The 25399-nt window shown below is 38.6% G+C and overlaps 1 protein-coding gene across 3 annotated transcripts in view; it reads left to right on the top strand.

The window, feature by feature from the left end:
* Nucleotides 1–254: 254 nt before the first annotated feature.
* Nucleotides 255–25399, top strand: part of CENPF (centromere protein F) — a 59869-nt gene continuing 34724 nt past the window's right edge. Inside the window, exons 1-9 of one of the 3 annotated variants that reach the window (XM_036827121.1) lie at nt 255–371; nt 3031–3229; nt 4218–4414; nt 10165–10286; nt 10705–10796; nt 12805–13096; nt 14231–14433; nt 22735–22860; nt 23810–23938. In XM_036827121.1, coding sequence (XP_036683016.1) covers nt 3068–3229; nt 4218–4414; nt 10165–10286; nt 10705–10796; nt 12805–13096; nt 14231–14433; nt 22735–22860; nt 23810–23938 — 1323 coding nt within the window. In that variant the 5' untranslated portion in view covers nt 255–371; nt 3031–3067. Of the gene's footprint in view, nt 686–3030; nt 3230–4217; nt 4415–10164; nt 10287–10704; nt 10797–12804; nt 13097–14230; nt 14434–22734; nt 22861–23809; nt 23939–25399 lie in introns of all 3 variants that reach the window. The other 2 variants (XM_036827130.1, XM_036827138.1) reach the window with 2 other exon arrangements.

Genomic DNA, 25399 nt, shown 5'->3' with positions numbered 1-25399 from the left:
CCTGGCTTTTGCGGAAAGAGCGGTTCATAACGCCTCCCAGCCTCAGCTACAGCACGTGGGCTCCGCCTCCCCACAACAACAAAAAACACTGTAGCACCAGCACCGGCCGCTCTGCTCTTGTGGCTTGATTTTTAAATCCATCCGAAAGGACCAATCAAAGGCGGCAGTCCGAGTGCGCAGAAGCGGATTGGCTGACAGCTGCTGACAATGACCAATAGGTTTTGAGATGAGTTTGGTCTGGGCCGGAAGCGAGCGAATCGAAAACGGGTGTCGGTCGCGGGCAGTTTGAATTGGAATCTGTGCTCCAGCCCGCGGCGGCTGTACTAGGACCCGACTCTCTGAAGGGTTGTTTTCCCTTCTCTGCCAGCAAGGTGAGCGTTGTGCTTGGGTCCCGGCTCTGGCGGCGGGAGTGAGGGAGCTGTTGGCCTTCTGCAGGGGGTTACTGGGCGGGGATGCCTGTGGGATCGCGCTCCTAGGCACTGAAGGGGCAGCGGGCCGCCGCCTCCTCCCTCCTGACGGAACTGGGGAATCGGCCCCGGGCCAAGTTCTTTGTGGTGTCGGCCCCCCTCTGCTCCTGGTAAAAGTGGGCTCGCACTAGTGTCCGGAGGCCCTGCTCGGTCACGGGCTCGCCCTTTGGAGGATCAATGTCCTCCTTTGTAAGGTAAAAGACTTGGGAGATCAGCAGGTATTTACTAGCAGCCTTCCGCGCCTATTTGAAATTTGGACATCGGTCCTTTGTTGCGTGGAGGAAATGCAAACTTTAGTTTTGAGGGTTTTGATCCGGGCAGCGGGTTGGTGTGCCTATTGTTAGTTGCGAGAGCATTTCTCTCTCGCCTTCCACGTTTATTTGGCTGCGCCTGTGTTCCTGGCTCCGCTATGGGATGAGGACTCAGAAATAAATGACTTTGAGCCTGGTCTAGAGGAGCAGGCAGAGTTTTCATTCACAGGCTCCGCGGTGGCACTTTAGGCGGGAACTTGGGTTTCTTGGTGGAGATGGGGAATTCTGATAAAGGGAAAGCGCAAAACGGGCCTGCCGTGCCGGGGGTGGGCGAGTCACACGGTCACAAAAGACCTTCCTCGGGCACTTTCTGGGGTTGAGTGATTCGGGCATGGAGAGTGTACTCCCCACGGTTAAGACAAAGAGCATTTTCTGGAAGGAGCATAGACCTGCAGATCCTTTTTGCAGGAACCTTGATATCCAGGGTTTTTCTTCATCACCCACCCCCGCCCCCACTCCCATCCCTTTGCCCCTCACATCTTAGAGGATTGCATTTTTTGTCCTTTTCTCCCAGTGGCTCCATAGAGCTTGTTGAATGGTTGATGCCTTAATCTGTCAAAGTCCCCTCTAATCAAAATTAGCTTGGGTCTGGTGATTGCTTTAACCATTTATTTGTTGCTGTATCTTAGACTTAGGAAATGGAAAAGCGTTTAACTTGCCAGTCTTCCTTCTGTTTATTTCCATCATCTCTATCATCTTTTTAAATTGCTCCTTTTAATATTTTGTTCGCTATGGCGTATGGATGTCATGATTTCAGTGGCTGGCAGAATTGTTTAGGAGTTGTAGTTGTGTGCCTCTGAGGTATGATAAACCCACCCGTGAACCCCTGAATGAGCAAGCTAGTTTGGAATAGAAGGAGTAGCCTATTGGGGCAGTGTAAATTGTCCTTTGTTGGTGGAGCGGCATGAGACTCCTTTAAGTAGTTTTTGGGTAAATGGGAATGGAATTTAAGATGTTGTGTTCAAAGAACTAAAAGGGTGGGGTGGGAGGTGGGAATGGCAGAGAAAACAGCTCTCCAAGGCTTGATACTAAATTATGTGTTTTCCGAGACCCTTCCTTCTCTTTTAATATTTGGAAAAAAGTTTTATTATATTTAGTACTTTCATCAACTATTTATTAATTGTTCTGATAAAAAATTTCATTGATAAAGTCGACTGAAACAAAACGCTAAAATGGTTGTGGACTTCATTTAGTAAAAAACGGATTCTCATCCTGTTGCTAAAATAACTGGAAAATGAATGCTTTTTCTTTCATTTAAGTTCTAAAGGCTAATCAATAAAGAATAATTGCCATACTTTTCTCCCAGCTGATTTAAATTTTCTAAGATATGTCTGAGAAAGAGGTAGGCCATTTCTGTCTTGGTGCCATAGGCATCAGTATACAAATGAAAAAGCATTTTCAGTGACTAATATAATAGCTAATATGTATGGAAAGCTTATCAGGAGATACTGTTCTAAAGCTTTAGGGAACCACCACCATTATTATTCCCATTTTACAAATGAGGAAACCAAGGCACAGAGGTGTTAAATAACATGCCCAAGGTCACACATCTTGCAGGTTGCTGAGCAGGGATTTGAATCACTAAGGCTATATACCTGATTCCTGGTCAGGGTCTGTCTGGAGAATGACTTTACTGCATTTTGCAGTGACTCTAGTGCTAGTATGGCATTCACCCTTTGTTCATGCATGCATTGACTCAACAAATGATAACCACTTGGGAGGAAAAGGAGGTACCTGTGCCATGAGAGACTCTGATGGGGAGATATGACCAGATTATGATGGTTGTCCTCAGGGAAGGCTTCCTGGAGGAAGAGGGACAGAGTATGAGTGGGAATTAATGACATGAGAGAGGAAAGAAGAGCATTTGCAAAGTAACTTATCATGCATTTTATTTGTCCTGTAAGACCTATTTCACCAGAAACCTTATAGCAAAATATTCATGTCTTGTACAATGAAAACAAACTGAGTGGTAGAAAGCAGGTAGCCATATAAGAAGTCAAAAATGAGATATAAGAAAACCAGAAAGCAAGGGGAAGCCAAACAAGCATATTGTGTACTATTGACACTTCACAGTCAGTTATTGGTAGTCACCTTGCAGAGGGTGGAGAAGATGGATGTTATACTTTGTTATCTTTTGAAACATGAAGTTTTGAAACTTGATTCTTAGAGGTGGTTATGTAGATTAGTTAGTCTCTGAGACTGTAAGTTTCTTTTTACTCTAGTAAGACCAACAGTCTGTTTATTCTTTTCAGTTTATTTATAAATGTTTGAATAATAAACGAGAGAAAAATGAGCTGGGCTTTGGAAGAATGGAAGGAAGGCCTGCCTACAAGAGCTCTTCAGAAAATTCAAGAGCTTGAAGGACAGCTCGACAAACTGAAGAAAGAAAGGCAGCAAAGGCAGTTTCAACTTGAAACCCTGGAGGCTGCGTTGCAGAAGCAAAAACAGAAGGTATCACTGAAATGCTGGTATTTTAAACTGTTCTCTCATTATTTGGATGAATGGTTCTGTCCTGGTCTTTTCAATTTAGAGAAAAATGATTTTGCGATCTTCAGGTGGTAATCCCCCCTCCTCTCCTTTATTGAGTCTTTTTTTTGGCCACACCACATGGCATGTGGGATCTTAGTTCATCGACCAGGGATGGGACCGCGCCCCCCTGCAGTGGAAGCTCAAGTGCTGAGTCTTAACGCTGGACTGCAGGGGAAGTCCCCTCCCCTATTGAGTCATTTTTATTTTAATTATCTCATTTTCTCCATTCTTTGTTTTCATTTCTGCTAACCTGCTAATGTGTAGGGCTGCTGAGTTCCATTTTCACTTCTGTTTAGGACCAAGAATTGGGCATTGCTTTTGCATTCTGCACCAACATGGCTGAAAGTCTCTGGCTCTGAATCTGGGATCAATATTAGAGCACTTTGCAGTCCAAATAGATATCGCTTTCTGAGAGTGAGCTTTTCACCTTGGTATTCCCACCTCTCTCCAGGACTAGTAAATGGAAACTTAAATAGTACTTCCTTCATACATTTGCATTAGCCAACCCATAGTAATACAATTACAGCTCCTAAAATGTTTTTGCTAGTGGGAGAATTTTTCAGTTTCTTACAGTAACTGGCTTTAGCAGCTGAACTTGAAAATGAATAGCTAAGAGAGGGTTTATAAGATTTATTTTTGATTTTTTAATTCTCGAAAGCATATTAAAGCCTCTCTTTCTAGGATGGGTTTGTGTAGCCCTAACCAAAGACTGTAATACATGACTTTGCAAAACTTTTCTATCAATAGGCTTCAAAGTGAGATCATCTAAAATTTCGGTGTACATCAAGCACTGACTTCTGGATTTTTACAACCATATCTCAGAAAATTAGTCATCAGTGTTAGGTTAACAGATAATATTTGGTAAATTCATGAGTAAGAGACCTAGTTCCTTTTGAATAATCCGCATTAGGTTGAGAATGAAAAAACTGAGGGTGCAAACCTGAAAAGGGAGAACCAAAGCTTGATGGAAATATGTGAAAATCTGGAGAAGACTAAGCAGAAGATTTCTCATGAACTTCAAGTCAAGGAGTCACAAGTGAATTTCCAAGAAGGACAACTGAACTCAAGCAAAAAGCAAATAGAAAAACTGGAACAGGAACTTAAAAGGTAACTTTTTTGGGAATGGTATTTATTATAGATGTCTTTGTATATATTCATCAGATGCAGCTATCTTTTCCTTTTATGGTGTAATTATTACACATTGCAATTTTTTCTTTCCAGTGGAATGAACAATGATTTGAGGAAGATTCATTCTTTTCTTATATGCTCCAGTCCTATTGTTGCATGGCTCAGTACTATATAAATTAATTAAATGGTTGCTAGCTTATTCATTTACTTATTCAGTATATGTTTATTAAGCTGCTTCATGTGCCAGGCACTGTGTTTGTTACTAGGGTATGCAATAATAAATAATACCAAAACTATCAACAGTGGTTACTGAAAAGATGGAGGGAAGTTAAAGCATGGCTTATATTGATGGCTTCTGTTTTCTCTGTGTGGAAAAGCTGTTGTAGAGAATGAGAGAACTAGGGAACTTCAAAAGGACTGAGGAGTATTGAGGGCTCAGTTAAGATTGGAGGCCAGGAATTTATAGTGGGACCAATCTATAGCGTTTAATGAGGTTTTTTTTTTTTCCTTTCTTTAGCATATAAATGCTGAGAAGGTATACAGGAGGATCGATTTAGGGTTTTTGGGCGAGGGTGATGGGATAGAAGACAGTGGAATAATTGAGGATATTGGAAGAGAGTGATTGATGTCCGGTGCCGTGGAATCTCAGCTGGAGAGGAGGGAAGTGAAGTCTAGAAGACTTTCCTACTGAGATCCCCATCCGAGAGACCCATCTTCCATCTTAAGCATTACATAATCAATTCACCAATATCAATTCCATATTTAGGCAATAAAAAAAGTGTTTATTACTACTTTTCCATTAAAAAAAAAAATCCCCCAAACAACTAGAGGCATTAGTCAAAATAAATTTAATGGGCCTTGAGCCCTGCTAGCTTATAAATGGAATCTTCTTGTTCTAGTAGTGGAATTTTGTCAAAATAACAAGGAGTGATAAACACTAAAAGCAAAAAAGACTTTAGCAAATTGCCCTATTGTTAATTCCATGAATATACACCCAGAAAGTTTAAGAAAAAATTTTATTTTGAAATAACTTTAGACTTCCAGAAACAATTGTTAACATCTTACATAACCAGAGTACAATGACCAAATCAGAAATAAACATTAATTCAATACTATTAACTAAACTACAGACTTTATTGGAATTTCGCTCATTTTTCCAGTAATGGCCTTTTTCTGTTCCAGGATCTGATCCAGGATTCCACATTGCATTTACTTGATGTTTTCTTACTTTTTTTTTTTTTTAATATTTATTTATTTATTTGGCTGCACCGGGTCTTAGTTACTTTTTTTTCTAAGCTCTGATGGTTTCTTGTCCTTTGTGACCTTGACATTTTTTTTTTTTAATAAATTTATTTATTTATTTATTTATTTTTGGCTGTGCTGGGTCTTTGTTGCTGCGCGTGGGCTTTCTTTAGTTGTGGCGAGCAGGGGCTACTCTTTGTGTGGTGTGCGGGCTTCTCATAGCAGTGGCTTCTCTTGTTGTGGAGCCCGAGCTCTAGGCATGCGGGCTTCAGTAGTTGTGGCACACGGGCTTAGTTGCTCCATGGCATGTGGGATCTTCCCGGACCAGGGTTCGAACTCGTGTCCCCTGCATTGGCAGGCAGATTCTTAACCCCTGTGCCACCAGGGAAGTCCCGTGACCTTGACATTTTTAAAGAGCACTAGTCTCCTTTATTGTAGAATAGTCCTCAATTTGGGTTCGTCTGCTGTTTTTCAACAATGGCAGAATAGACATTTTGGACTGGATTATTCTTTGTTGTGGAAGGCTGCCCTGTGCATTGTAGGGTACTTAGAATTCCTGGCCTCTACCACTAGATGCCAGTAGCACCTACACCATCTCCAAATTTTGACAGTCAAAAATGTTGCCAGGCATTGCCAAATGTCCTTTGGTAGGGCAAATTCATCCTGGATGGAGAATCACTGGGTCAGATTGAGGTTATGAATGTTTGGTAAGAATACCACGGAAGTAGTGACACACCTTTATAGTGACGTGTATAGTAGTGACATGCATCATATCAGAGTGTACATGATTTAATTTGACTTTTAAACCGATGGCTTGTTAGGGTGTTTATCTGGGTTTCTGCATTATAAAGTTACTATTTTTCCATTTTTAATTAATAAATATTTTGATGCCAAGAATTTTTTTCCTGGCATAGCTGCAATAATCTTAATTCTACCTACAAAGGAAACATACTTTTGAAAGTTAAAACGTTTAAAAATTACAGTTTGCTCTCCATATCCATGAGTTCTGCATCCACAGATTCAACCAACCAAGGGTCAAAAATATTTGAAAAAAATTCCAGAGAGTTCCAAAAGCAAAACTTAAGTTTGCTGTGTGCAGGCAACTATTTACATAGCATATACATTGTATTAGGTATTATAAGTAACCTAGAGATGATTTAAAGTATACAGGAGTATGTGCATAGGTTATATGTAAATACTACCTATGTGATTTTATATGAGAGTTGAGCATTTGCACAGTTTAGTATTCAAGGGGGTCCTAGAACCAATCTTCTGCAGGTACCAGGGACAACTATATGCTTGTCTTTTGGTGAAGCTGATAATTTAAGTGCACAGAAATCTTTTTCTAATTCTGTTTCCTATCCATGTGGGAAGGTGGCTATCTATAATTTGCAATGTTAGAATGATAAATAAATTTCTGTCTTGTTGAGTTCTTTGTTTTCCTAAACTCTATCCTGGTCTGTGTTGTTCATCACTGTATCCTAGCACCTGGCAATTGTAGGTCCTCAAATATTTGTTGAATGAATGAATGAAAGAGAGGCATTTGTTTTGGAAAGCAGGTGCTCGGGAAGTAGGAAGCTCACTTCAGTATGCTAGAATAATTATTTCTTTGAAAAGAACATTTTGGCTGCCAATGTTAGAAAAATTGGTTTTAATAATTTATTAATTGGTTATTAATTGGTTTTAAAAATTTAATTTAATTTAGACAGAAATGTTAGTATTTTTAACATTTGAGGAAAAGATGCTTTTGTATACATTTCCCTATTTCATTGAAAAGTGCCATTTGGTAGCAATGCCTGCAGATATAAAGTGTTCACGGTTGTACCTGACATGTAGCAACGGTTAAATGTTGGCATTAATATTATCATTATTATCAATTGTTAGTTATTATCATCATCATCATGGGATTAGGATACCCTCATAGCACATTTAGTTTAAAAATATTTTTATTATCTATGATGTTGATAGATATAGATGTTTATAAAAGTTTACAAACTGTATAAACTTTAGACTATAAAAACTATTGAGTAAACTCTTCTATAGTATAAAAATTGTTAAGGGTATAAGACCTATAGATTACAATAACTATTGAGTATAGTTTGTTTTTTTTTTGAGTATAGTTTTAATTAATTAATTAATTAATTTAATTTTTTGGGCAGTGTTGGGTCTTTGTTGCAGTGCGTGGGCTTCTCATTGTCGTGGCTTCTCTTTTTGCAGAGCATGAGCTCTAGGCGTGCAGGCTTCAGTAGTTGTGGCACACGGGCTCAGTAGTTGTGGCTTGCAGGCTCTAGAGCGCAGGCTCAGTAGTTGTGGCACACGGGCTTAGTTGTTCCGCAGCGTGTGTGATCTTCCCGGGCCGGGGCTCGAACCCGTGTCCCCTGCATTGGCAGGCGGATTCTTAACCACTGCACCACCAGGGAAGCCCTGAGTATAGTTTTAAAATTTTCACTGGTAACCTTCAGGTACAGGGCAAGAACTTATTTTTTCCATCAATGGCCACCGATTTCAGGTACATCTTGAACGAGTTAGGTTGAACGTTTGAAATGTTGGTCAAAAACTGGTGAATAATAGACACAGAACACAGACTGGTTGTTGTCAGGGACTGGGGGAAGATGGCACTGGGGAGAAATTCCTTAATGGTTAAAGAGCTTTACTGTGGAATGATAGAAATGGCTTGTAAGTAGATAGAGATGGTGGTTGTACAACACTGTGAGTGTAATTAATGCCACTGCATTGTTCACTTAATCTGGTTAATTTTATGTTACTTGAATTTCACCTCAACAAATTATTTTTTAAAACAAAACAAAAACAAACAAACAAATAAAAACTGGTGAATATTAGCAATCTCATATAGTTAAATTAAACCTAGGAGAAAACAGCTTAATTTTAGTGCTTTTTTTTTTTGTTTTGGTGGTGGTGGTTTGTGTTTTTTCTCTCCCTAGGAGACAGGAGATACAAAGGTTTATAAAAATAATAGGGTATACTTTTACCTAATATTTAAAATTAATAAATTTTTTTTTTTTTTTTTTTTTACTGAAAAGATGTGAATTTGAGAGGGCAAAGAAACATCAGTTTTGCAAAGTTCTTCAAAATTTATCTCTGGAGTTACCAACCTTTTTACACCTTTGGAAGTCTATAGACCTGCAGTGTCCAATATGGTAGCCACTGGTTACGTGCGGCTGTTGAACACTTGAAATGTGGCTAGTGTCAATTGAGGTGTGCTGGAAGGACACAACGCAGTCCAAATTCTGAAGATTTAGTATAAAAACATGTAAAATATCTTACTAATGATTTTTGCAGTGATTATAAGTTGAAATTACAATATGGAAAATATTGAGTTAAATATTAAGATTAAATTCATTTATTTCTTGTTACTTTTTTCATGCTAATAGAACATTTCTGTTGGAGGGGGCTCTTACCTGTTGTAAATTCGAATGTGACAGTTTGATTTGCTGCGTAGCCATTTTCAGCTCATACATTACTTCTTCCTTCCCGGACTGAATTTGGAGCAGGCGGAGCTAGGGCACTGAGGCACTTTCTTCACTACTTTCTTCACTCCCTGCTTTGAGTAATGTGTCCTTGGCAAAGAGAATGGTGCACATCATTAGCCATTCTACTAGGGTGTTCATTTTATTTCTGGTGTTAAGTTAAAATCAGAGACATTGGAGACTTGCAAGAATTGAGTCCTCTCTTAGGTTTGTTTCTGAAGGGTGTTACAACGGAAATGGTAGGGATACTCTGTACACATATACAATACAGTTGGCCCTCGTATCCACAGGTTCTGCACCCACAGATATGGAGGGCTGAGTGTACGACTGCTGTTTCATATAAGGGACTTGAGCATCCCTGGATTTTGTTATGTGCAGGTGTCCTGGGACCAACAATCCACAGATCCCAAGGATGACTGTATATAGCTCACTTTCTCCAGTTCTTTGGATCTGTTTCCTGCCAGTATCTTTTCTAGATGCATTACGTTAACTTGATTTTTAATATGCGTTTTAAAAATATCACAAAAACATGATATGTATATCAAATCTCTGTTTTTATAATGGCAATATTATAAGTAATGCCATCCAGTTTTATGATTTGAGCCCATGCTCCAGTTTTCTCCTGTGTTTCTGAAATTCTGGGTTTTTTGTAGCACTGTGTCTTTCTTTGGCCTAGAATATAAAATTTGATTGGAATGTGTCCCAACCCTCCCAACTCTTCTTTGCTACTATGGCGGTTATTACAGATCTTCATTATTGTCTTATCACATTGTAATTACTGGTTTATATTTCTGTTTTCCTAACTAGACTGAGTTCCTTTGAAGACAAAGGACTGTCTCATAAATTAGTTCTTATTAAATGTCTGTTGGATAAATGAAGTGGTAAGAATTCTTAGAGGGTTGGTTTTTTTGTAAGTTTATCGCTTTCTGAGAATGTATGGTGTTGGTATTCTACAGCTGTTACTCTGATTTGCCATCCTCTCGGGTCCTTTTCTCACAGGTGTAAATCTGAACTTGAAAGAAGCCAACAAGCTGCACAGTCTGCAGATGTCTCTATGAGTCCATGCATCACACCACAAAAAATTTTTGCAACTCCACTCACACCAAGCCAGTATTATAGCGGTAAGGATTTTTTCCCTTCGTATAAATAGCTCTTTTATTGAGATTTTAATTCTGCCAAAGAAATGAATTCATTCAACTTTGAATTCAACTTCTAATTTTAGCATTAAAACAAAAAGCAGCCATTAGTTACATATATATTTGTGTATCTGTTGAACTATGTTGAGCCATCAGTAAGCCTTTAAACTTTTCACTTTATCCTTCTATGGTATTTTAAAACATAATTCAGTTTTGGAATATTTAAAACGCCTATGTTTCCATGTATTTTGATATTTGAGTAATTTGATCAGTATTCGTTGCCTTAACCGAAATGTTCTTTCTATCTGATGTACTAAGATACTCATTTCTGGACGATCTATCATAATGATTCTTTGCAAAATCAGTGATCGAAGTAAAACTGTATCTCAATGTCTGTGTTTAGGTTCCAAATATGAAGATCTAAAAGAAAAATATAATAAAGAAGTTGAAGAACGAAAAAGATTAGAGGCAGAGGTGAAAGCCTTGCAGGCAAAGGTAAATTAATTATGGGCCTTTTAATAGAGTATGCAGTTGAAGAAGTACTTTGATATAGGATGCAACAAGGATAGAGAAAAATTTGCTTTACATAGGGCTGACACATTTTTCTTACACTGAGAAAATAAAGTTCCTGGCTATGGTATTTTTAAATTTAAAAATAGGTAAGAGTGGAGTAAAATAGATTGGGGAGATGACTTTATCCCTAAATATTAAATGTTCACTGAATTCCATGGAAACTGTGGTAATATAATTATTTCTCTGTTAAGATCTAATGATAAAGAACAAGTTTGAAGAGGGTGAGGCCAGAGTCATAACTGACACTCACTAGCTTTGGAACCTGGAGGCGATTGCTTCCTGTTCAGGCCTTCTGATGGAATGTGGTGATTGCTACCAGGGACATGAGGTTTGGGGGTCATTATTAATGAACTGTTTATTTCAGGTGAGAATGTTGTGAACGTAATCTCCCCAGTTCTTTTAAATAAGTTGCTGACAAGTGTTTTAAGTTACATTTTGATAGGGGTAAAAAAAGCAGAGAGAGGTGGGTGAAAAGATTTGTTTAACATCAATAAAATAAACAAAATGCACATTTTGGAAACCCCAGCTTTTAGTTTCAGGACTGACCCTGAAAATACCTGGTGTCTATAGAATATACCTTTCCCATTTCTGCGCACATGATGTTATTTATTTTTTAAAAAATTCCAGTTTGGCACTTAATGGCACAATTCCACTAAACATGTGAACTTGGTGAGATGGCACAACTTAGCAAACAGTTTAAGGCTGAATTTAGACGTAGATGCCTTAAATACTGAGGATCAAAAAAGTACCTATTGGAGCTTTAATAATTTTAATTCTTTTTACGCCTTTAACCCTTGTTTTGAGATCACCAGGGTTTTGATATGTAGCAAAGGCGTTGCTTACAAGATGAATAAAATTAAACAATAATTCTCTGGTCTGACTTGGAAATATGTGCTTTGTTATCCAGTTCAGTCATTGGCATCAATTCTGGCTCTGACATCTGTTCCCAGAGTTATTTTGTGGAGGACTATGGGTCTCCAGAAGCATTAAACCTTTCCCTGTGGCAAGAAAAGCCCTTGCTATAAAAAATTTAACTCAGCTTCTATAGCCACACCTTGATAGTTGTCAGAATGCAGGCAGAGAGAAGAACAAAAAGAAGAATTCAAAACAGCAGAAAATCCACAAATGTGTATTATATAATACAAAATACCTCATATGACATTTCTGGGGGGAGAGTGTTATGGTGGAACGTGAGATTCTTGAAAGAATTCTTTAGGTTAGTATTGAATTTTGAGTCTCTGTGTGCAAAGCTACAGGGGGAGGTGACCAAGGATGGGCAAAGGAAAATCAAATTTCAGAATTCAAAATGGCAGTGAGTACTCACATGTGTTTTTATGAAGTATATGAGGGATGCAGAATAAATACCAAAACTGAGCCCATTTAAAATAGATCGGGCCTCAGATGGTACTGGTTTCACCCTTCAGTGCTAAGTCTGACCGTTACAACATTTCCTCACTGGTTATTGGGACTCAGTGGTTCCCTTGACTTGATGAATGTTCTTTCTTGGTACACAGTGGAAGTGTTACCTTCTTGGCATGGCTTTATGTTCTATTTGAAAATAAGTACATAGTCTTTTTTATTTTAATTGCAGTATCGCTGATTTCCAATGTATTAGTTTCAGGTGTATATAGCAAGGTGATTCAGTTACATATATATTATATATACATATATACTTTTTCATATTCTTTTCCATTATAATTTATTACAAGACATTGAATATAGTCCCCTGTGTGTAAGACCTTGTTGTTTATCTATATTATATGTAGTAGTTTGTATCTGCTAATCCCAAACTCCTCATTTACCCGCCCTCCCACCCCCACTGCTTTCCCCTTTGGTAACCATAAGTTTGCTTTTTTATGTCTGTGAGTCTAGTACATAGTCTTAAATATTTTGACTTCTAAAGGGCTCTGAAGAGTTTCTGTTTTCACAGAAAGCGAGCCAGGCTATTCCCCAAAGCACCATGAATCACCGGGACATTGCCCGACATCAGGCTTCATCATCTGTGTTCTCATGGCAACAAGAAAAGACCCCAAGTCGTCTTTCATCCAATGCTCTAAAAACTCCAATTAGGAGAGATTTCTCTGCATCTAATTTTTCTGGGGAACAAGAAGTGACTCCGAGTAGATCAACTTTGCAAATAGGCAATAGAGATGCTAATAGCAGTTTCTGTGATAATTCTAGCAATTCTCATCTTTTGGATCAATTAAAAGCCCAGAATCAAGGTAACTTCTTGAGCTAAATTAAATTTTCCTGAGATAATTTCAGAAGTCCAGAAATTTCTAGACATTTTTAGCCCTAGAAAGTGCTAATGTGTTTTGTTAGACCCATCAGTGATCAACATCCCAGCCTGGTGATGTGAAATACTGTCTTTGGGATAATGAGAAAAGATATCACCATTTGGAAAGGTACCTTTATTTGTACTATAAAGCTGGTGCCATGAAGACTTGAAAAGTAGGGTGAGTGGCTTTGACTTTCCAGAGCGGGGCAAGTAGGTGAGTTACAGCTGACACTCCCCACGGCTCTCCCCTGGCTCCTTTTGTGGCCCATGAAACAAGCCAGTTTTGGCCAGAGGTGTGGCATGTGTCTGTAGGACAGCTTTGCTGTGTGCTGCCAGCTTGTGTGTGTGGGAGAAACCTGTAACCTTGGCTGCTGCACCACACTGCTGCTGACAGCCAAGGGTGCCAGGTGGTGTTTTGGAATCTAGTCTGCAGACTATGATAATTTCCAGTGCTATGATAGATTGAAAATCACCATCTGTGTGCACTGGTGAGACCTGTCACATGGCCAGTGCCATTGGAACCAATATTGTGTATATGTGGGGGAAAAAAATGAAAAAAAACATTGTTGTTAATTTTGGCAATACTGGAGGTTCACACTGTCTTGCTGTTTACTGGAGGACAAGGTACTAGAGAATATGGGAGGGTGAATTTTTCACTGCTTAGCGCTCATTTGCATTGATATGGGCACAAAAAAAAATATTAGTTTGTGGATGTATAAAACCAAGTGGTAATTTTAGTGCAGGGTGTTATATGTGGTACACTTTTTGCAGTCTCGATAAGATACTATTCACGATTTTAGAAAAACATTTCCCCCCGCCCCCAAGTTTCTCTGTGAAAACTTAAGAAAATTTGTTTCTCCTGCTTTCTGTAGGGTTTTTGAATACAAATAACAATAAAGACTAAACATTGAAATTAAATCCAATTAAAGTAGCTTCTTTGTTTAATGTGAATTGATTTATGTTTGACTCACCAAAGATTTCAGAGCAGAGTAATGTTGGTACATTCTGAGTTTGGTTTGTAAATGTCTTTGTGAAAAATATATATTAATTGAAGTGTGGGTTTTGTTTGTGATTTAAGAGCTAAGGAGCAAGGTTAGTGAGTTGGAACTACGTCTGCAAGGACACGAAAAAGAAATGAAAGGCCAAGTGAATAAACTTCAAGAACTCCAACTCCAAGTGGAGAAAGCAAAAGCGGAATTAAACGAAAAAGAGAAAGTTTTGAACAAAAGCAGGGATGAACTGGTGAGAACAACTGCACAGTACGACCAGGCATCAACCAAGGTACTCGACTTTTCATGAGTTATTGATAAATCTCCATTTTTTTCATATAATTCTTTGGAAAGAGTACTCTGCACTTAGGCTTGTGAAATAAATATTAGTAATGAACCTTATTATATACTAGGCAGTATTGATGCAGTTGAACAGTACGTTCTTTTAGAGTTGGGTAGATCTGGGGTCAAATCTGGACTGCACATTTTCCCAGCCAAGGGACCTGGGCAAGTCACTGATCTCTTTTATATCTCAGAGGGTGGTGAAGAATAAAGATTATTGTATGTACAGTGCCTGGCAGGTGCCTACTATATAAAAGAGGCACTTAAAGTCATGGAGCTTTAAAAGAGGTTTAGGACATACGATAGAATTGAATAGACCTACTCCTGGGATCCAGTGTATACACTCCTACCATTTAATCTAAGGCTCTAATTAAGGCCAAGCTTCGTAGCCTGTTATTTGGGGGTTGTTTTTGTTGTTGTTGTTGTTGCTTTGCCCCCAACCTGCCTCTAGTCTTTTCTTCTCTTTTTTCTATTATTCGTTCATTCACTGACTCATTTGACAAATATTTATTGACCGCCTACTGTATGTCAGCCACTGTTCTAGACCTGGGGATGCAGCAGTGTGTAAATAGACAAAAAGAACGGCCCTTGTGGAGCTTCATCATAATGGGGCACGTAACGTAGATGTACCAGTCACGTAGATAGTGTGCTATATGGAGAAAAGTGTAGAGCAAAACGACTTATCTTCTAGGACCAACTGCAGTTATTTGGTGTTTCTTGAACCTAATCTTTGTCTGGGTCAGTGTTCTGCTCACATTTGCCTTTCTGCTTGGCATACCCGCCTCTTGGAATACTCTCGACATGCTCTGCATCCCGTGAGCTCCTTCTCTCATCTCTTAGTGCGGTGAGGTCTTTTCTCCTGGCTTCCATCCCCATTATGACCCTTTTATTGTCGTTATTTATGTTCTAGCTCTTGTAGTTCCCACACTTGGCTAATTGTCAGAATCACTGAGAACCTTGCAGAATTAATCTTCTTAGACTCACGTCTGAAGTGGGCCTATGGAATTTACCTTTAACAAAATCTCTAGGTAAAAACCACTGTAGTAGGTAGACCTGTATCTTCTATTTGCTTCCTGGGAACAGGCTGTTTCTTTTTTTTTTTTTTCCAAATTAATCTTTTTTATTTTAAGATAATTATAGATTCATGTAGTTGTATAAAATAATAGCTTGTTAATAGGATGGGTTACAATGATTGCTTCTCAGATATTTGAATGTCTTTCATCCTTGGAATAGACCATACTTGGTCATGGTGTATAATTCATTTTATATATTTCTGAATTTTATTTGCTAATAATTTGTTAAGGATTCTCGTGTCTATATTTGTGAGGGATGTTGGTCAGCTGTTTTCTCTTTTTGTACTGTCTTTGTCTGGTATTTGTATCAGAGGCAATACTAGCTTCATAAAATGCATTGGGAAGGATTCCCTTCTCTTCTCGGAAGAGATTGTGCAGAATTGGTGTTATTTCATCTTTATACATTTGGTAGAATTCTCTGTGAAACTATCTGGGCCTGGAGATTTCTTTTTTGGGAGATTTAAAATTATAAATTCAATTTTTAAAATAGTTACACAGCTATTAAAATTATTTATTTCACATTGGATGAGTTGGGTTAGTTTGTGATTTTAGAGGAAATTTGATCTAAATTGTCAAATTTGTGTATGTGGAGTTCATAGTATTTCCTTATTCTTTTGATGTCTGTAGGTCAGGTTTATTCCCTGTTCATTTCTGATATTTGTGTCTTCTCTATTTTTCTCTTTGTCAGTATTGCTAGGAATTTGTCAGTTTTGTTGCTCTTTTATTGATCTTACCAAAGAGTCAGCTCTTTAATTCATTGATTTTTCTCTATTTCCTGTTTTCAATTTCATTGATTTTTTTTTTTTTTCCTCTCTGTTATTTCCTTCTGCTTGCTTTGGGTTTATTTTTGCTCTTCTTTTTCTAGGTTGTTGAGGTGGGGAGCTTAGCCTACTGACTTGAGACTTCTTCTTTTCTAATGCAGACATTTAATGCTACAAACTTCCCTCTCAGTACTGCTTTAACTGTGCTCTGCAAATTTTGATATATTGTATTTTTTAAAATAATTTTTTAAAAAATTTATTTATTTGTTTTTGGCTGTGTTGGGTCTTCGTTGCTGTGCACGGGCTTTCTCTAGTTGCGGGGAGCGGGGGCTACTCTTCGTTGTGGTGCATGGGCTCCTCATTGTGGTGGCTTCTCTTGTTGTGGAGCACAGGCTCTAGGTGCATGGGCTTCAGTAGTTGTGGCATGTGGGCTCAGTAGTTGTGGCTTATGGGTTCTAGAGCACAAGCTCAGTAGTTGTGGTGCATGGGCTTAGTTGCTCTGTGGCATGTGGGATCTTCCCAGACCAGGGCTTGAACCCGTGTTTCCTGCATTGGCAGGAGGATTCTTAACCACTGCACCACCAGGGAAGTCCCTGATATATTGTATTTTAATTTTTATTCTTTAATGTACTAAAAAAAATTTTTTTTTTCTTGAAACTTCCTGTTTGGCTCATGGATTATTCAGAAATCCCTTGTTTAGTTTCCAAGGGTTTGGAGACTTTTCTCTTTTTGTTATTGATTTCTAGTTTGATTCCACTGTGTTCAGAGAATATACTTTATGATTTCAGGTCTTTTAAATTTGTGGGGGTTTGTTTTATGGCTTAGTATATGGTCTATCTTGGTACATGTTTCACAGGCACTTGGTAAAAAATGTATATTCTGTTGTTGGATGGAATGTTATAAGTGTCATTAGCTTCTGTTGGTTAATGTTCTTTGTTGAACTCCTCTGTATCTTTCCTGATTTCTTATCTAGTTGCTCTAGCAGTTGTTGAGAGAGGGATATTGAAGTCTCCCATAATTGTTTTTTTTTTTTTTTTTTTTTTAAAGGTAAATCTTTATTTATTTATTTATTTATTTATTTTTGGCTGTGCTGGGTCTTCGGTTCGTGCGAGGGCTTTCTCTAGTTGCGGCAAGTGGGGGCCACTCTTCATCGCGGTGCGGGGACCGCTCTTCATCGCGGTGCGCGGGCCTTTCACTATCGCGGCCCCTCCCGTTGCGGGGCACAGGCTCCAGACGCGCAGGCTCAGCAGTTGTGGCTCACGGGCCCAGCCGCTCCGCGGCATGTGGGATCTTCCCAGACCAGGGCTCGAACCCGTGTCCCCTGCATTAGCAGGCAGATTCTCAACCACTGCGCCACCAGGGAAGCCCTCCCATAATTGTTGATTTGTCTATTTCTCCTTTCAGTTCTATCAGTTTTTGCTTCACTTACTTTGCAGTTCTGTAGTTTGGTCCATACACATTTAGGATTGTCATGTCTTCTTGGTGGATTGACCCTTATCATTATGCAATATCCCTCAGTGTCTCTGGTAATTTTTTTTATTCTGAAGTCTACTTTATCTGGTAGTAATATAGCCACTCTAGCTTTCCTTTGGTTTATGTTTCATGATGTATTTCTTTCTGTCTTTTTACTTTCAGCATATCTATGCTATTAAATTAAAAATATGACCTAACTATAATTTACAAAATAGGCCTAATGTGAGTTTTGTGTGGACAGCGTATAGTTGGGTCATATTTTTTAATCCACTCTTTTAAAACACTATTCCCTTTTAGAAACACTATGTGTCTTTTAATTAGTGTATTTAGATCACTGATATTCAATGTAATTATTGATATGTCATGGCTTAAGTCTTCCATCTTATTTTTTGTTTTTTATTTCTTTCATTTTTCATTTCTCTGTTTCATTTTTCCTGCCTTCCTGTAGTTTACTTGAACATTTTTTAGAATTCCATTTTGAATTATCGACAGTGTTTCTGAGTGTATTTCTTGGTAGAGCTTTTATAATGATTGTTCTAGATAATGTATATATACACACAATTTATCACAGTTTATTGGTGTTGTCATTCTATCAACGCTAATAAATTATCGAAAATTTACTTCTCTTTTTGTCCTTATACCCTCCCACATTTATAGTATAATTTTCTTCAGTGTTTTCTCTACATACATTTAGAACCACATCAGACAGTGTTATAATTTTTGCTTCACTTGTCAAACATAATTTAGAAAACTGAAGAAGAGATGGAAAGCCTATTGTAAATATGTTTATTGTTCATTAACTTATTGTTCCTTCCTTCATGATTCCTTCCAAATTTCCTTCTTTCATTATTTCCTTTCTGTTTAGAGAACATCCTTTAACCATTCTTTTAGTGTAGTTACAAATCCTCTAAATTTTCTTTTGTCTGGGAATGTTTTGATTTCCTCTTCACTCTTGGAAGATATTTCTGCAGGGTATAGGATTCTAAAGGTTAACAGTTTTTTTCTTTCAGCACTGCCTTGTTTTTCCTTGGGCCCCAAAGTCTCTTGTTCATCTTCTTTCTTCTCTTTTTTCAGAGCTTTTTTATGTTTGTTTTAATGTAATGTGCAAGGTTTTGGATTATTCTTGGTGGGAGGTATAGGGAAATGTTCATCTCTTCCATCTACCTGGAAGTGGTAGTCCAGGTTCATTTTTAGAACTCTTCTAGTGCAGTGCTTTGCACGGAGAAATTCTTGATAAATATGGGTTAGATGTATGAACGAACATGACCTCCCTTGATCCATATATTTATTCTCTTTGTGCAGTCTGGGTTTGTAATTTGGTTTTCTAAGTTAGAAAGACTTGGATTCAAACCCTGGCTCTACTACATCCCAATTGTGTTGCTTTGGAGCTATTTAATTAACTTCTGAACTTCAGTGTCTTAATCAATAAAATGGTGTTAATAATAATGCCTTTGTCATAGGATTGCTGTAAAGTTTGTGATAATTTTTAAAAAATATTTATTTATTTTATTTATTTATTTTCCTTGTTTTTTCTGGCTGTATTGGGTGTTAGTTGCAGCACACGGGGTCTTTGTTGAGGCACGTGGGATCTTTTCATTAACGGTGTGTGGTCTACTCGGGTTTCTTTCTCGTTGTGGTGCACAGGCTTCTCTCTAGTTGTGGTGTGTGGGTTTTCTCTCTCTAGTTGTGGCGCGTGGGCTCTGTAGTTTGTGGCACGTGGGCTCTCTCTTTGAGGTACACAAGCTCAATAGTTGTGGCACATGGGCCTAGTTGCCCCAAGGCATGTGGGATCTTAGTTCCCCAACCAGAGATTGAACCCGCGTCCCCTGCATTGGAAGGCAGATTCTTTACCACTGGACCACCAGGGAAGTCCCTGTGATAACTTTTATAAAGGTTTTAGCATATAGTGCCTGGCACATGGTGAACTTATAATAATAGTTGTTATTATTATATCAATTAAGTTCCTTGTCAATTAAGCTCATTTTCAGTTGCATTTCTGCCAAGTCACGCCTTCTCATATAGGAAAATTATACTTATCCTTTTACATTTTGTCTTGTTGGTTTTGGTGTGACAAGGTCACCAAATCCTTGTACTGACTAGCATATTTGATGAAGTCTCTTCTTACCAGATCATGAATTAGAATTTTTGACTAGGACAGTGCAGAGAACATAGCTCTGGCTTTCTTTCTATTGGAGACTTCCCTCCAGGTTCTTAAGACTCATTCGTTCAATGCTTTTTGTATTCCATTTTTTTCCTGTAAACTACAAACCCACCTAACTGAAAATTCAGTCCACCTTTCTCCATCTTGTCTCTAAAGATAATACGACCTTGTCCAATATGTTGCTGAAATCAGATTATGCTTTGTTTATGCTATTCCCTGATGTACCATTAGAACTACCTATTAAATAAAATGGAGCTAATTTAGCCAAAATCAATACCATGTGCTTTAGTGAACATATGCTGTTTCTCGTATGCTTCTTTTCCAAGTATTTACAAACCATGTGGGATGCAATGTTTGAACTCATGTAGAAACACAGTGCTGGGGCTGGCAGCAAAGCTGGACTTCAGCACCTGTATTTTACAGCTAAAAACTCAGTGACCCAGAGCACTGAGTCTCCAGGGTCATATGCTGTATATTTTTAAAGGACTTGAGCTCTGGACCCTTTTTTAGAGTATTACGGAGCATTCATGACACCTAGTGGCCAGGTATTTGCACATGGATTGTGCATCATAAATATCAGCATAAAAATAATCTAAATAAAATATAAATTACTCCTAGAGTCTCTTTTTGATTGATTGATTCTGAGATCCTGTAGTGGAACATGTTGCAGTTTGAGGGAGTGCCAGCAGAGGGTGCCAAGGGTTCATTCATCTACTCTGCCATGCATTTTTTTTTTTTTTTTCCCCCTGAAAATTGTCAGAATTTTATTTTATTTTACTTTTTTATATTTATTTATTTATTTGGTTGCGATGGGTCTTAGTTTTGGCAGGTGGGCTCCTTAGTTGCGGCTCAGGGGCTCCTTAGTTGCGGCTCAGGGGCTCCTTAGTTGTGGCACACAGGCTCCTTAGTTGTGGCATGTGAACTCTTAGTTGCGGCATGCATGTGAGATGTAGTTCCCTGACCGGAGATTGAACCTGGGCGCCCTGCATTGGGAGTGCAGAGTCTTAACCACTGTGCCACTGGGGAAGTCCCTGTCAAAATTTTAGACCATCATTTAGGCAATGATTTTTGTCTGAGTTTTTTACTGCTATATCCCCAGTGCCTAGCATGGTGCTAGACATATTTGTTGAGTTCATATTTATTATTATTAGAAATAATTTCTTTCATACTTTTCCTTAGGGATTTAAAAATTCAAGAACAATAAGGTTAATGACAAAGGTGTCTTAATGTTCAAAGCAGTGGACTAATTTGAACTACTGCTCAATATTTTACTTTTTGAATTCAGTATTTTAAAGTTAGGATATTTGCAAAATCAGACCAGCTTTATCTTTTCATCTTTGGTTAGTTAATAGTTGGTGTCTGGTCTTCCAGGAAAGTCTTATATAACGTTTTCTTTTCCTCTGAATTCTCTGTTAAATTTCTAATAGTTCTAATAGTTCTAAATGGGACTATAATGAGTCTCAGAGAAATACATTAGTGGAGAGATTTGCCAAATTGGGGCACCTTTCTTTTGGAACAGGAATTCTCCCCCACTAATGTGAGTTGTTCTTATTCTTTCCTGGGATGTTACAGTTGCTTTGTAGGGCATTTCAAGGATTTGAACACCACAGGGAAGCATCAGAGGAATGGGTTTTAACACTTGAAGATTTAATTTTAGAAGAGCATCCTAAATTTTGATGTAGTTCATGTTTTAAAAATTATTTTAGAGATAACTGGCTATGCATAAAAAAGAATGAAATAATGCCATTTGCAGCCACATAGATGGACCTAGAGCTTATCATACTAAGCGAAGTAAGTCAGACAGTGAAAGACAAATATCACCTGATATCACTTATATGTGGAATCTAAAAAATGATACAAATGAACCTGCTTACAAAACAGAAACAGACTCACAGACATAGAAAACAAATTTATGGTTACTAAAGGGGAGAGTGGGAGGAGGGATAAATTGGGAATTTGGGATTAACAGATATACACTACTATATATAAAATAGGTAAACAGTAAGGACCTACTGTAAAGCACAGGGAACTATATTCAATATCTTGTAATAACCTATAATGGAAAAGAATCTGAAAAAGAACATATATGTATGTGTGTGTGTAACCGAATCACTTTGCTGTACACCTGAAACTAACACAACATTGTAAATCAACTACACTTCAATTAAAAAAAAAGATAACTGGCTATGTAAAAAGGCAAATGCATGTTCTTCATGTTGCCTCTGGCAGCTTGGTTAAAACCCATTGTGATATTCTTTGGAGTGCTGTGAACCTCCAGACATTTAAAATGGCATAGTGGGAGCATTGTGGAAAGATGCATATTAATATTTAAGTTTCCCACAAAATCTGTTGTGCTTGAAAAACACTATCATATGAGGATAATGGGTACCCTCTGGTTATTTTATAATCTCTAAATTACGCAGGTCAACATCACTGCATTTTAACCTCTCATTCCCGTGCAACAAAACATTCGGTGAATCATTATTCAGACATGCTGATTTCTTTCTTCATGGCACAAGTTATGAAGTATTTATTTAAATGGTCTAATGCTTTACATCCTTGCTAATATTTCCCAAATATAAATTTTATGTGTGCTAAAATAATTGTAGTGGTTTTGGTATTTGACTAATTGTTTTAAACCCAACTTTTTATGAAATAAAAATGTCAAAACACTATGTTAAACTTGAACCAGATCATGGGACTAATGTTTTCTAAAATTCAAAATGTTTGCTTCTTTCCAAGAATAATTTTGTTTTGTATTGAATGTCTTAATCTGTTGTTAGTGTATTGCTTTGGAACAAAAACTGAAAAAATTGACTGAAGATTTGAGTTGTCAGCGTCAAAATGCAGAAAGTGCCAGATGTTCTCTGGAACAGAAAATCAAGGAAAAAGAAAAAGAGTTCCAAGAGGTAAGGTAAATGGATTCATGAGGAGTTTGTCCAGAGGGCTCTTGTCGGCATTTCCTCGTTTGATCATTTGAAAAGAGGAGTGTCTGTCATTATTTGGGATGTTCCACTAGAGGGGAAATGCTTTGTGCGGAAAAGGCACTATATTTTCCTTCACACTTTTCCATCTTTTAGTTTTTGACTGGAGAAGGGACTGAGAATGTTCTTTTTTATCCACATTTTCTGATTTGTTTGAAATTTGATGCCAAGTAGAAAAGGATTGTATTTCTTATTTCAAACACTCTGTGTTGTAAAGGAAATTGTATTACATTCACCAGGTGTTTTTAAAAGGCTGTGAGTTGGCAAATACATTAGGAAGGTAATTGATGGGGAGGGGAAAGAAGTTGGCAGACAAATTAGGGCTGAAGATGCCCTTGCATAAGGCTTGGTATCAGTTTCAGGTGAGTTAGCCTTGAAATGGGTCTATAGTCTTTCAATGAGAGTGACTGGAAATGTTAACGTGGTGTCCCTGTGTGATTATCCAAGTTAATTGGTGGCATCTCCTTCCTGTCATTTTCAATGGTCAGTGGCATAAGCTATTTGACATTTTAAACTCCATTTTTGAGTGTGTTGATTTCTCAGCCGAGCTGTGACCAGCTACAGCTCGGCTCTACTCTTTTGCCCCTGGATACTTCAGAACAGAGGTGATTCATTTAAGTTGGGGATGAGGCGGGAACAGGCCAGTTTCCATGTGTTCTCCTGGTGGACTCTTTCTTCTTCCGCTCAGAGACCCAGATCTGATGCCCGGGACCTGTGCTAAGGCTGCCTGTATCAATCATCAAGTAGTCACAGACCGGCTCCCATCATCTTCTGCTCTTACAGAAGAGCATTGCCTGGAGGAAGAATGAGTCTCGCCCTAGGATCTCCCTCGTTAACCGGCATCAGTTTGATGCATTTGCCTTTTGCTTTTTAGGAGCTCTCCCGTCAACAGCGTTCCTTCCAAACCCTGGACCAAGAGTTCACTCAGATGAAAGCCAAGCTCACCCAGGAGCTACAGCAAGCCAAGAACGTGCACAACATCCTCCAGGCCGAACTGGATAAAGTAGGGTGCTAACTGATTTCTCCCTCCTCCGTAACCTCCCCACCACCCCCTTTTTAATACATGTCATTTCTATACCACAGTGGACATATGATACCTTTAAAGAAAAAAAAAAAAAGCTCTATCCTCACTTTCCTTACTTATCAAAGTGGAGAGCAAACTGAACCTTTCTGGGTCTGGGTTTTCTTGTTTAGAGAAGGAGTACGGTGAGTGAGGATCTCAGATCTGAAGGTCTGTGGGCGTCTCTGACGTTCCAGTGGTTCTTGGTCATGCCACCAGGTGGGAGCTATCCCAAGTATTTATGCTTCCAAATAGTCAGCGCACTGAAGATTATAATTTACTTATTTAACACTCACTGCACAAATGACCTCATCTGCTTTTATGGCTTTCTGTATCATCCATGTGCTGATGACACCCGTGTTTACATCTCCAGCCTGGATGTCTGGTCTGAACTTCAGACTTGTGGGTGTGCATCTGATATTTCCACTCACACATGTAATAGGCATCCCACACTTAAAACATGTTATTAATGGAACTCCAGCTTTTTTCAGACTTGCTCTTTGCTTAGTCTTCCTTGTCCCGGTAAATAGCAATTCCATTCTTCACATCGCTCAGGCTTAAACCTCAATGTCATCTTCACCTCCTCTTTTCTTCTCAACACCTCAAAGTAATCCATTAAAACTCTGCTGGCTCTACCTTTATTTATTCACACACACACATATACACATGTGTGTGCACGTGTATTTGTGTATTTCTGTGCATATGTATATTTGCATGCATGTGTATATGTGTGTATTATATGAATAGTATAAACTTCTTTGTGTGTTAGAACACAAAATCTATATAGAACAAATGTACAACAATAAATTACTATAAGGCATGCCTCTCTTGTGACCATTATATATGTCAGAGGATAGAATCTTGTTGGCCACCCCAGAAACCCTTCATGTACCACATACCTCCCTGCTAAGAATAAGCCTGACTTCTCTGTTTGTCTTTATGTTTTATACTGGATCTGACTCCTTTCACCATCTCCAGCTCTTTACACATCATCTCTCACCTGGGTTTCTGTACCAGCATCCTAACTGGTGTCCCTGCTTCCACCCTTCCTCCTCACAGTGTGTTTTCAATCAGCAGCCAGAGTGAGTCTTTTCAAGTATAGGTCAGATCATGTCACTCCTCTGCTCAGAAGTCTGCAGTTACTCCCCATTTCTCAGAGTAAGAGTCGAGTCCTTCCAAACGTATGCAGGAGCCTAGGTGGCCTTCCCACCACCTCACCTGCTCACCCCATCTCCCACTCTCCCCTTGCTTACCTGTCCATGTGGCCTCCTTGCCATGGGGGGACACACCCAGCAAGTGGCAGCTTTGGGCTTTGCTCTTGGGGGTGCTCCGTCCCCAGACAGATCTGTAGGGTGTGAGCCTTCACTTTCTGAAGGCTTCTGCTCCAGTGTCACCTTATGAATG

Source organism: Balaenoptera musculus, chromosome 1, assembly GCF_009873245.2.
Source record: "Balaenoptera musculus isolate JJ_BM4_2016_0621 chromosome 1, mBalMus1.pri.v3, whole genome shotgun sequence".
Lineage (NCBI taxonomy): Eukaryota > Metazoa > Chordata > Mammalia > Artiodactyla > Balaenopteridae > Balaenoptera > Balaenoptera musculus.
Note: the sequence above shows the minus strand (reverse complement) of the source record. Positions and strands in the feature narration are given on the sequence as shown.